The sequence below is a fragment of the Solanum dulcamara genome, chromosome 3, assembly GCF_947179165.1.
Source record: "Solanum dulcamara chromosome 3, daSolDulc1.2, whole genome shotgun sequence".
NCBI classification, from domain to species: domain Eukaryota; kingdom Viridiplantae; phylum Streptophyta; class Magnoliopsida; order Solanales; family Solanaceae; genus Solanum; species Solanum dulcamara.
In genome coordinates, this window is record NC_077239.1 from 6185839 (window position 1) to 6199812 (window position 13974).

General features: G+C 34.8%; 1 protein-coding gene and 1 pseudogene across 1 annotated transcript; one reads left to right on the plus strand and one right to left on the minus strand.

Annotated features, from left to right (window-relative positions):
* Nucleotides 1-1425: 1425 nt before the first annotated feature.
* On the minus strand, nt 1426-7799 carry LOC129881998 (probable glutathione S-transferase; annotated as a pseudogene).
* A 2133-nt stretch (nt 7800-9932) lies between these two features.
* Nucleotides 9933-11578, plus strand: LOC129881499 (probable glutathione S-transferase). The gene is made up of 2 exons (XM_055955695.1): nt 9933-10287; nt 11089-11578. Exons 1-2 carry the CDS (start codon nt 9979-9981, stop codon nt 11434-11436), a joined length of 657 nt encoding a protein of 218 aa, XP_055811670.1. The 5' UTR covers nt 9933-9978; the 3' UTR covers nt 11437-11578.
* Nucleotides 11579-13974: the final 2396 nt, after the last annotated feature.

The window sequence follows — 13974 nt, forward strand, 5'->3', positions numbered from 1 at the left end:
CTATCTATTTTTATACTCTATGTATATTGCATTGATATAAACAAAGGACAAAATGATAAAGTCTTCAAATATATTAATGATTTCTTAATCACCGTATAAAATTAGAAATGTTTATCTAATATAAAACGGAAATAGTAGTACACAAAGATATATAGTAGTGATCAGGCCGCGGATCTACAACTTTGAAAACAAGCAATTCTCTTAGGCCTCTAAATTTAAGGCGCCTCATTTTTTTTAAAAGAAAATAATAAGTTATAAGTATTTTTTTAAAAGAAAAGTATCGAGTATTATTTGTAGAAAATATAAACTTTTTATATAAGAGCAAAAAATTAATAGAAGTTTGATAAATCTTAAATATTATGTCTCAAAAAAGATTAAATCATTGACTATAATAAACTTCATAAAAAATATATATTAAAATTTAAAGCCTCCATTCGAATTTGGCTTTAGCGCACCGATATAATTGAGCTGCCACTGTTGACTATTAAATGTAAAATTAACCTAGACAACTAGCTAAAATAATGAAATTAAAGAAAAATACTTATGCTTGGTTGACTAGAAACTTTAAAAAAAAACTCACGACTATAAGGACAGGAAAAAAAATCATAGGACTAAACCAAAACATCATTAAAAAAATATATATTCTTCAACACAAAAAATGGCAGAAGTGAAGTTGCTTGGTGTTGGTGGTAGCTCTTATGTAGAGTTGAATGGACCTTGAAAGTTAAAGGAGTTAAATATGAATTTATAGAAGATTTACAAAACAAGAGCCTTTTCTTCTAGATTAATCCAATCCTATTCTTAAGAAAATTCCAGTGCTAATTCACAATGGAAAGCCCATTTGTGAATCTATGGTAATTCTTGAATGTATTGATGAGACATTCTTATGAACGAGCTATTGCACGTTTCTGGGCTGAGTTTCTTGATGGATCCCGCTCTGATGGCCTAATCCCGCTCAACTGACCTAGCACGGACAGTGCTTAGTAAAATGAGCATAACTTTTTGTTTCAAACTCCAAATGAGGCAAACTTAGTGGCGTAGGAAAGAAGACTCATAAACCTTTAATATGATAGGTCACGGTCCGCCTAATTTATTATAGACTGAGAGATATAGTCGTTTGAAGTTGACCTTAGTTTAAACTCAAGTCTAAAACTAAATCGGAAAGACACTTTCAACTTAACTTTGAGATATGGACATTGTACGACCGCAATTCACAACTAATGCACTCGCATACCAATGAATTGATCCTAGTCTTATGACAAATGAGATTCGTATACTTTTACCGCATATATTTTTAGTAACGACAGACTAGGTTGTTACAATAGATATCAATTTACCCCTTCTTTGTCCCCGAATGATACCACAGAGAAGAGGGCACGAGCCGATTTAAGAGTTTTTCAAAACCAATGATGAGACACCTACAACTTAGGAAAAATCACATCCCAAACTAACCCCTTTTGTGTCAAACGCTATATTCAAAATTCTACTAACTCTGGAGGCTTCTTGAAAAACTCCTAGCCGAAGTCCCACCAAACTTGCAACAATATCAGTAAATCCAAATTTGTCAGCCACAAAAAACTTCTTGTCCTTGAGCTCATTTTCAAGAACTTTCAACATCTCATAAACTTACTCTCTACCTTTCTCTTGTTCCTCTCCTTTGCGTAAGCAAGTATTTACCACCACCATTATCTATATCTCAATCTCAAGTAAGTCAGGATCGGCTACTTATATAAATTCTCATTAACAGTGTTAATTGCTCCATTTAAATTATCCGCACCATTACTACATACTGTTAAAACTCCATTAATGGAGGTTCTCAGTGCTCCATTAATGGAAAACAGAAGAGAGAAGACGAAGCTAGAGAGAGAAAGTAAGGAGAGAATTCTGAGTTTAGAGAAAAGGAGAAGGAAAAAATATCTCCACTTGTATTTCTTCAACTAACTAATACATGTACATATATGTGTTTGTACTTAGCTGTGTATTGTGTACATATACACACCTAACAGAATTCATAACTAACTAACAACTCATTAGTTAGTGTCTAACAACCTACTAACTAATTTTGTTAGCTTAACTACCATTAATTAGCCATGGTAGCTTGACTAACTAAACCTTTAGTCAACACTCCCCCTCAAGCTCATGGCTTAAACAAGTCCATGACTCCTAAGCCATTTAGAAGTAGTTGATGTTGTGCTTTGCCAAGGCTCTTTGTGAGTAGATCAGCCAGCTGATTTTCAGTGGGTGTGAATTTAGTTTTCAGGACACCTTGACATATCTTTTCCCTTATAAAGTGACAATCTATGTCTATGTGTTTGGTTCTTTCATGAAATATTGGATTTGCAGCAATTTTTATGGCAGACTTACTGTCACACACCATTCTAATTGGGAGTTTAACTTGAATGCGAAGTTCTTTGAATAAAACAATCAACCAAGTTACCTCAGCTACACAGTTTGCCATGCTTCTGAATTCAGGCTCTGCTGAACTTCTGGAGACTGTCTCTTGTTTCTTAAACTTCCAAGATATGAGACTTCCACCAAACTTAACTACGTAGCCAGTGACAGACCTCCTGGTATCTAGGTATGCACCCCAGTCTGAGTCACAGTAGGCAATAAGCTGTTCTGAGGCTTCTGATGGCATGAAAAGGCCAAGACCTAGAGCTTCTTTGATGTATCTGACTACTCTGAGTGTTGCATCCATATGTGATTCCTTGGGGCAATGCATATATTGGCTTAGCTTCTGAACTGAAAATGCAAGATCAGGCCTGGTCATGGTAAGATAAAGAAGTCTTTCTACTAGCCTTTGATATCTGTCAGGGTCCTTCAGTGCAGGGTCTTCATATTCTCCTTTTGGAGCAATAACTTCATCATACTTGGGAGAAGTTAATTTTAGATTTTGTTCAAGTGGTGTAGCTGCAGGCTTGGCTCCCCCTAGACCAGTTTCAGCTATTAGCTCAGTGCATATTTCCTTTGAGATAGATGTATGCCTTTGCTGGATCTAGCAACCACAATCCCAAGGAAAAATTTAAGTTCTCCTAGGTCCTTCATCTTGAATTGCTTCTGCAGGTCACTCCTTGTGCAGTCTATCAGATTTTATTTATTGCCAGTAATTAAGAGATCATCTACATAGACTAGGATAATCACAATATCACCCTCAGCTTGTCTAGTGAACAGTGAGTAATCATAATGGCTCTGAATGAACCCCAGTTGTACCAAGGCTTCTGTTAATTTAAGATTCCATTGTCTGGAAGCCTGGTTGAGGCCATAGAGTGACTTGTGGAGTTTGCAGACCTTACCTTGCTCCCCCTGTCTTGCAAAATCAGCTGGAACAGTCATGTATACCTCCTCCAGGAGATCACCATTGAGAAAAGTATTGTGAACATCTATTTGATGAATGCACCAGCCTTTGGAAGCAGCAAGAGCAACAATAGATCTAACAGTGACCATCTTAGCAACAGGACTAAAGGTCTCACTGTAGTCAAGGCCTTCTTATTGACTGTACCCTTTGGCCACAAGCCTGGCCTTATATCTTTCAATAATACTTAAAGCCTGGTACTTCACTTTGTATACCCACTTACAGCCAATAGGTTTCTTGCCAGGAGGCAAGTCCACCACATTCCAAGTGTGATTATCCTATAGGATAGCTATCTCCAGTTCCATAGCCTAGATCCATTTAGGATTAAGTGAAGCTTTAGAATAGGAGGTAGGCTCAGTTACAGCGAGTAGGCAGCCAGAGCATGAGCATAATTGGAAGACAAATTGGCAAAAGAGAGATGATCAGACATGGGATATGAAGAAGAGGAACCATGATTTGCAGTGATAAATTCTTGAAGCCACAAGAGAGGGTTGGTTTGTCTAGAGGATCTCCTAGGAGGAGGAACATTAGGAGTTGGAGAAAGATCTGAGGAAGGTGAGTCAGGGTCAGGACATGAGTGATGAGGAGTTGGAGGAGATTGAGGTACCAAAGGAGGCAGTGACACAAATGGGGGATCAACAGTATGTGGAGGTAGAGTAAGAACTGGAAATAAGGGATTAGAAGAGACTTGTAAGTCTTTAAAGGGAAATATATCCTCCTTGAAAACTATATTTCTATTAATAAACAGACTTGGAGTGCAGATCATAGAGGAGATAGCCCTTTTTTGACAGAGAGTATCCCATCATGACTGCAGGAATAGCTCTAGGGGCAAATTTATTTGAGATCTTAGGGCAGGCTACATAGCACATATAACCAAATGTTTTTATATGTGAGAGGAAATGAGGTGAAGAATGAAGTAATTCAAAAGGGGACTTATAGTAAAGAAGTTTGGAAGGAAGTCTATTAAGAATGTACACAGCAGTGGTGACAAACTCACCCCAAAACTTCAGAGGCATGCTAGCTTGAAACCTGATTGCTCTAGCCATGTCTATAATGGTTTTATGCTTCCTTTCAGCAACCTCATTTTGTTGAGGAGTGTAGACACATGTACTTTGATGAAGGACACCAAGATTAGAAAGTAGAGATTGAAAGTCATGGCTAAAAAACTCACTACCATTATCAGTTCTAAAAGTTTTAATAGTAGTAGAGAAAAAATTATAAACTTGTGCAAAGAACTTTCTCAACACCACTATAGTATCAGCTTTGGAGGAAATAAGAAACAACCAAGTAAACCTGGAAAAATCATCCACTAAGGTAATAAAGTATTTCATTCCAGAATGAGTGGGTACTCTGTAAGGGCCCCAAATATAACAATGAACCAGCTCAAACACTGATGTAGAGTCATAAGAGCTAGTTGGAAAAGGTAGTTTAGTTTGTTTAGATAAGGGGCAGACAGTGCAAGGTAAATGTACAGTAGTATGAACTATATCAAGACCAATGGACTTCTTTATTATGTCTATGGGGGATTTTCCCAATCTTCTATGCCACAAGGAGTCAGATTCAGCTTGACTTATTGAAGCAGAGGCAATATGTGTTGAGTGTGTAGAGGAAAGAAAGGTTGGGACTGAGCTGATGAGATTTTCCTTGAGGATGTAGAGACCTTGATCTTCTCTACCAATCCCCCTGACCAGTCCATTTGAAAGGTCCTGAAAAATACAGAAATAAGGAAAGAAGACTGCCATACATTGAAGCTCTTTGGTAAGTTTTAACACACACAATAAGTTACACTTGAAGTCTGGAACAAACAACACATTACTAATACTTTGACTACCAAATACTTTTGTGCTCCCAGTGTGTGAGACTGATACTATATTACTAGTAGGGAGTTGAATTTCTTTTCTCTCAAGGCTAGGCACAGGTTGAACTGCATCAAGCACATCAAGACTAGCTGTCATATGATCTGTGGCTCTAGTATCTATTATCCAGTCCAAAGGCACATATTTGGATACTAAGGCAGATAAGGTACTACCTGCAGAAGTTGCTTTAGCTGAATACTCCCTTGTATTCTCACTTCCTTTTGTCAGTATCTGGATGATTTGTTGATATTGATCTTGTGTGAAAAAAGGTTGCAGTTGGTGGAGCTGGAGGATTCAGAGTGGACAGGCCATTGTTAGTAGATTGAGAGACTTCAACTTGATTAACATAGGAGCTTGTGCCTCCACCTTTCTTCTTTGATCTCCACCCCACAGGATAACCTTTAACCTTAAAGCATTACTCCTTAGTATGTCCCCTATATCCACACACTTCATATATAACTTTCTGAGTTTTCTGAGCCTGTGGCTTGTATTGAGGGTCATAGTGTCCTCTGTTTGGATGACCATTACCACTTCCTTGTTGATGTCCAAAGTTTCCATTTCCATGAGTATATGTTTTTTGACTGAACAATGTTGCACTTTCAATAGTTCTGTGAAGAGAGACATCTGAATTGATATGGACTAGATTTCTCTGACTCTCATGATCTAAGATGAGTGAAAAAGCTTTGTTTAGATTTGGAGTAGGAGTTTGAAGCAGAATTTGTCCTCGAGCAGCTGAGTAAGATTCATTCAATTCCATTAGGAACTGAAGTAGCCTTTGATACTCACAGTGTTCCTTGAATTTTCTGGATTTATCACAAGAACATCTTGGACAAGGCATGATGGAGTCAAATTCGTTCCAAAAACTCTTATGTGTGGTGTAATAATCGGTCATTGACAGTGTTCCTTGGTTTAAGCTGTGAATCTCCTTATGAAGATGAAATACATGTGCTCCATTAATCTTATCAAAACTCTTTTTTAAATCACACCACACTTTATGAGCGTCACCACTGTATACTACACTGCTAAGTAGGCCTGGTCTAGCAGAGTTCATAATCTAGGACAATACTACGGTGTTGCTTTTTTCCCAAATATCAAAATATTCAGAGGGAAATTTTGACTTAGGGTATCTATCATCCACAAACCCTAATTTAATCTTACCTAGCAGTCCAATACGCATGGACCTACTCCATATTGCGTAGTTTTCTAAGCCGGTGAGTTGCAAGGAGATTAGTGAGCTTCCTAGAGTATCACTAGATTGAAGATAGAGCGGATGATTATGGTCTAACATCAGAATGTTGAATCGAGCTGCCTCGGTGGTGGTGTTTGTGTTTTGGTTGCTGGTTTCCATAGATCCAGCTTCAAATCCAGCTGTAATAGCCATTTCTTCAAGCTTTGAGCTCCTTTTGTTTATTGTTGTTTCCTCTTAGCCGCTGACTTTCGATTCTAGTGCTCCTTGGCTTTAAATCTCAGCAATAGGTTGCCGCACTTAGTAGATCGTAGTGCAGGCTCTGATACCATGCTAAAACTACATTAATGGAGGTTCTCAGTGCTCCATTAATGGAGGAAAAGAGAAGAGAGAAGACGAAGCTAGAGAGAGAAAGTGAGGAGAGAATTCTGAGTTTAGAGAAAGGGAGAAGGAAAAAATATCTCCACTTGTATTTCTTCAACTAACTAATATATGTACATATATGTGTTTGTACTTAGCTGTGTATGTTGTACATATATACACCTAACAGAATTCATAACTAACTAACAACTCATTAGTTAGTGTCTAACAACCTACTAACTAATTTTGTTAGCTTAACTACCATTAATTAGCCATGATAGCTTGGCTAACTAGACCTTTAGTCAACACATACAAACTTATGAAAAGTATTTCAAGCACTCTATATTTTCTACATAATAAGATCTAAAGTACATTTACAAATATGATGACTAAATTATGCAAATATATGAATATATAACATGAACACGAATTTACCTTATTATCAAGGAAATTAGCCCAAAAAGGAGCTAAAGCTCGGTCATAAGGGTCTTTAGGCAAAGATGGAAGGGCCTTCAGGCTCGGCAAAAACGAGACTAGGGACCATGCTCCCCGCTTTCTGTTTAGTTCCAACAGTGTGATGAAGAATAGATCCGAGAAAGAGACTTTCATTTCCAGTCTCCTATCGCCTAATCAAATTTCTTTTCTTGCTTCGCAACCTCGTGCGAGTCTAGCTCTTACAGATCTAGGATTCCCGCTATCACTAGTCTGAGTGCCCCGAGATCATTCCGCCCTTCTAGCCTTGAGTAGTGGACAGTGTATCATTGATAGCGTTGCTATTGATCACTCAAGAGTCGGTGCTTGTGAGTAGAAGAACATTCGTCTCTATCAATATATTTAAGAATGATCATAGACTCACAAATGGGCTTGCCATTGTGAATTTGCACAGGGACCTTTTTGTACATTGGATTGGATTAAGAAGTAAAGGGCTCTTGTTGTTTCGATCTTCTTCAATATGTTCATAGTTGATGCCCTTAATCTTTAGAGCCCACTCAACTCTATGACTAAATGGGCTGTACCAAAAACCTAGCAACTTCACTTGTGCCATATCACAATTTTGGTTATAATTGTTTGCTAAGTTACTATGTTAAAGGAAATTTTAATGGTGGTTTTGTCTTGAATTATGATCTTCTTTTATAAAAAGAAAACTCGAGGGAGTGGTTGAAGGTTTTTTTTTCCTTTTTTTAATTTTAAAAAAATCTTCCTAGATTTTTACCTTTGGACCCAATGTTGTGTAAAGTTGAGTCACCTACTAGTTTCTCAGATTCGAGGCATATTAATCTCAATATTAACAAAATCATTCCTTACATAAACTTTGACAATCAACGTGGCTTCATCAATTTATGTCGGATTAGAATTTTTTTTTTAACTATGGGTGCTCAATTATTTTTAATTTGAATTTGAAGCTACTACTAAAAATGAGTACTTACTTCACATATTTGTACAAATTACTAAATTTCCTATATCAACAACAGTGTTGGCTCCAAAATGTTAAGCACCCATAAGTTTGAATATAGATCCGCCATTGGGCTTCATTATAGAAAGATTGATTAAAGAAGAGATTGTCATGTAAACAAAAGAGATTGTTGAAGGAATCTCTAAGCCTAATACGGAAGGAAACGTAGTGATAAAATTGGAGACTAAAGCATATGATAAAATGTTATGATTTTTCTTAATACTAATCCTACAAAGGTTTGGTTTTTCATCAAAATGAATAAAATTAGCGTAAATTTGAGACGACCACACACACACACACACATATATTTTGTAGTAGACTAACTTTGTGGTACTTTTTTTTTTTTGGCTAAGTTCCTGGATGGAAAGGCGAGTTGATTACCATAATTACAATTTGACATAGTTGAGTAATAATTTTTATGAAATTATTGTTATAGTAGCTAAGTTCAGCTATTTTAGTGTGACCAATAATAATCTTATGTTTTATTGTTATAAGGAAAAGAGGCAAATATACTCCTCAATTTTGCGAGAGTTAAAATTTTCGTTAAAAATATAATGCATATATATTTTTTTCGTCTATCAAATAAAGCATATTTATACTTTTCATTAGAAAACTCATATTTATTGAATTAAAAAGATATTCTTAAATTAATTTTTTAATTTCAAAATGTGACGTGGTTTTAGAAAATTACCTCACACGTTTCTTTTACTCCTTCAGCCTCGACCTAGCATCGACCCAGACCTAACACGATTAAAAAAATAGGTGAGGTAATTTTTTAAGTGATCGTGATATTTTTGGAAAGAAAAAAACTAATTTTTGAATTATGTTTTAACTAGTAAATATGGGTATGTTAGCGAAAATGATATATTTGCTCTATTTGCTAGATAACAAGGGTAAATATATTATTTTAATTATTAGACAATAAAAATATATATGCAATATTTATTTAAAATTTTAAATTTCGTCCAAAATATTTTCTATAATTAAAAAGATATTATTATTATTATTATTAATTTAATAAAATCTTATTTACATAAGTGAATTTTTACTATAAAAAATATACCAAATAAGTATTACTTAATTAAGTGTAGCAAATATTTACGATGTTTCAAATTAAATTTTTAGTTTAATTGCCCAAAATTCTATCATATTTTATTTTAACTAAGTAATAAATTTGATTATTTTATTTCTTTATCTTTTTATCTATAAATTATCTTTTATTTCTAATGTTAAATTGTTAATATTATCAATAAGAAAACAAATATTATTAAATTTAAAAATTAAAAATACCACAATTAAATATTACGAATTTCAACTAATGATGAAGTTCCCCGTTTTTTAATACAATGAATAAATAAAGTTCAATAATTATATCTGAAATTAATCCTTCGTTGCTGTATCTTGATCCTAAAAAGACAAACCCAAGTGGGAAAGAAAGAAAAATGTAATAGCTTTACTTTTGACTCATCATTCACCCAATTAAAGATCCTTTTATGCGTGATGCCTACTTTATAAACTTCCAAATATCAGAGATATATTGTACTACGACTTTTGACTTCCACATCTATTGTAGTACACAAAGATAAGTTGAAAATTAAATGTAAAATCAACCTTGACAACTAGCTAAAATAATGAATTAATTAAAGAAAAAAAATACATACGCTTGGCCGACAAGAAACTTCAAAAATTTCTCACGACTATAATAAACATGAAAAAAAATCATAGGACTAAACCAAAACATTATTAAAAATATATATTCTTCAACACAAAAATGGAAGAAGTGAAATTGCTTGGTGTTAGTGGTAGTTCCTATAGTCGTAGAGTTGAATGGGCCTTGAAAGTTAAAGGAGTTAAATATGAATTTATAGAAGAAGATTTACAAAACAAGAGCCTTCTTCTTCTTGAATCCAATCCTGTTCTTAATAAAATTCCAGTGCTAATTCACAATGGAAAGCCCATTTGTGAATCTATGGTAATTCTTGAATATATTGATGAGGCATTTGAAGGTCCGTCTATCTTGCCTAAAGACTCTTATGAACGAGCTATTGCACGTTTCTGGGCTAAATTCCTTGATGGAAAGGTGAGTTGTTATACGTAGTAATGAAACAAGTTATTTTATAATGAGAAAACAATGAATTAATGAGTGATATAGTCATTGGTAAATACTTTTCGCGTTTAAAAAAAATGTCCTTTTTTTTTATTTGTTCTAAAAATAATGATCCATTTTCTTTTTTGGTAAAAACATTAATTTCAACTTTCCACGTGACATATTTAAGATCACAAAATTAAAAAGTATTTTGGTACATTTGACATAAAAAACCTTCTTTTTTTTAAATTCCGTGTCAAGTCAAAATATGTCATTCTTTTTTAAACAGAGAGAGTATTTATTTATGATAGAGATACTTTTGTCTTTAAAAAAAAAAAACTTTTTGCTTCTGCTTTTTTCAAGAAACAAAAAGTTTTAACTTCTAAACGGTCAAAAAAAATCCTTTCTGCTTTTACTTAAATATTTTTACCCAAACACCTCAAATATCTTTTAAAAAAATAAAATAATACTATTTTTAATTTTAAAAAAGACACCTTTGGCTTCCAAACCACTTGGTCAAACAAGTTCTATGATAATAAAATTACAAAATTATTATATTACATTAATATAACTAAATTAAGTATAAAATTAATACGCAGTGAAATACAAATGCGCATACAGTTCAGTAACTTTGATGTGACAAACGATATATATTTACAAGTTCATTGTTATAATAGGTAAAACTCAACTACTTCAATATAATAAAAAATACCTTTATAACTTCATTAGTATTACTAAGCAAGCAGTTTAGTAACCATAGGTGAAATTAATTAACCTTTCTTTGTGTGTTTTCAGTGCTTGGAAGTAGTGGGGAAAGCTCTGTGGAGCAAAGGAGATGAACAAGAGAAGAGCAAACAAGAAGAAGCTTATGAGATGCTGAAAATTGTTGACAATGAACTCAAGGACAAAAAGTTTTTTGGGGGAAATAAAATTGGATTTGTTGATGTTGCTGCAAATTACATCCCATTTTGGGTGGAAATTGTGGAAGAAGCTACTGGAGTTGTGTTGATTACAAGTGAAAAGTTTCCTAATTTGTGTGCTTGGATAGATGAGTACCTCAATTGTAGTGAAGTTAAAGAAAATCTTCCTGATAGAGATACGATGCTTAGTTTTTTTAAAGATAAAGCACTAGCTGCTAAATGAACATCTATTGAATTGATTGTGTAAAAGTCTAAGATATCTTGTGTGTGGAAGGGATCTAGGTAGCTTAGTTTTCTCAATTTAGGTGATTTTTGTTTTATGTGTTGAGGCAAGGGGTGATGAAAATATAATAAGAATGAAGACAGATTTTTTTGATTTTCTTCTTTGATGATCTATCCTGCAATCCTCATGTCTATATATACAAATATAAAAGATAAACAACAAGAAAAAGTCTACTAGTTAAAATAACAATAAAATCCATAAAAGATAAACAACAATAAAAATCCATACTAGTTATAATAATAATAAATTCATACTAATTTGCATAATTTTCAGCAAGTTACTTCTCTTTGTCTTCTCTTCTCTTTATTCCAACATAGACCTCTTCATCCCTTCCTTTTTCGAAATCAAATTACTGTTGATGGAGGGGACAACTTTGTTTGTAAATCCAACATCCCCCCTCAAGTTGGAGGGGAGAGAATTAACCCCCAACTTGTGAAGAATGGTATTGTGAGCTGGTCCTAATAAAGGCTTTGTGAAGATATTTGCAACTTGAGATGCAGATGGAACAAAATTTAGAGAAATGAGACCTGCGGTGAACTGTTGGCGCACAAAATGGCAGTCAAGTTCGACGTGCTTTGTGCATTCATGAAGCACAGGGTTTCTAGCAATGTGGGGTGCCGATTGACTATCAGAATAGACTGGGATTGATAGCTTAGGCGGAGCTGATAGATCTCGAAGAAGACGATTCAACCATGTGACTTCAGCAACAACTCGTCGCATTGATCTATATTTTGCTTCCGCAGATGAAAGTGATACTGAAATTTGTTTCTTGAATTTCTAAGAAATCGGAGAGCCACCCATGCTTATAAAATACCCGTTGACAGATCTTCTCGTATCTAAACACGAGGCTCAATCGACATTGCAAAAAGCAAGAATAAAAAAAAAGGATTGCTACTGAAGAACAATCCTTGACCTGGAGATTTTTGAAATATCAAAGAACACGAATTGCAGCATCGTAATGAGGTAACCTTGGGGACTGCATATACTGTGACAAATGTTGAATCGTAAAGGCTAAATCTAGACGAGTGTGAGTTAAATAGTTGAGTTTTCCGATCAATCTTCGATAGGAAAAATGATCTGTGAGTGGTGTCCCTTCATCAGCAGAGAGTTTTTGCGAAGGATCAAGTGGAGAAGGTACTTCAGCTAAGTCATCACAGTTGTACTGAGATAGAAGTTCAAGAGTGAATTTCCTCTGGTTCACTATCAGACCATAGTCTTCTCGTACTGTAATGACCTTGAGGGTGATTTTCAAAAAATTGTACAAAAACGCATGAACAGTAACACGCGTGAACAGTAACACGCGTGAACAGTAACTTTTTAGGCAGAAAATGCCCCTTTCTTTCCATTTCAATATTTTTCATCATTTGTTTGAGTTCTTGAACTCCTTGAGGTGATTTGAGAAGAGATTTTCGAGGCAAAGTGTTGGGTAAGTGATTTTTGACCTAAAACCTTCCTTTTTCATTAAGTTTATGACGATTTTAACTCTTAAATTTTAGTTTCAAACCTCAAAAATCCTTGTTTCTTTCCTAATCCGAATTTAAGGAAAATTATGATTTTCAACTCGTTTTGAGCTCTATTTTTATGGGTTTTTCAACCATGAGTTCCTTATTACCAATAGAATGGGATTGTTCAATAAAATTCCAGATTTGACCCTTTTCGAAAGTAGTTAATTTTTGGACCATTTTACCCCCGGTTCCGAAACCTATCAATATGGGTGTCATTGGACTCCTTGTGATGTGTATGTTTCATTGTTGATAGTGGGTTGTCATTTCGGGCGCTGAATTCGAGAGTTACTTGTCCGGTGGAGGTATTCGAGTGCGGTTTCGGCAATTGAGGTAGGTTTGGCTATCTTTCTTTGAGATTGAGATGGGGTAATTAGTCATTCATATGTTATAGACTTTGGGATGGGGTTGTAGTATGAGTTGAGAATGTTATATATATTGTGATGTCCGTGTGGAGGCTTATTTATTAATGTGTTGCCGTGACGGGGTTTATTTGTATTACATAGCCCGTGTGGGGGCCTTATTTGTTATCTTAATTGCTTTGAGAGCATGTGAATTATGATTTGCCTAAGAGAGAGGCTTGAGTATATTATTTGACTTGTGATGCCGCCTGAGAGATTGAGTTGGGGGTTTTGAGCAAACTTGAGTATTGAAATATTGTTGAGAAAGGAGTGAATATTTAAATGAAAGTGTGTTCTTCCCGTTACTATTTATTGAGGGTGAATATTATGTGTAGGTTAAGTTTTGAGAACTTTGAACCTTATACCACATGTGAGTTGATTATTACTTCCATGCATATGTGTTTTGATGCATTCATCCTCATTCATAATATCATGAAACATGGGAAGTTGAGAAATATGGAAATTCTTTTTGAGAAAGAAAATGAAACACCTTTAAACCTTTGTATCTTGAGTCCTTGACCGAGGCAGTTTTCCGGCAGGGTAGTGGATGCATTGTGATCCCAACCTTTGTATCT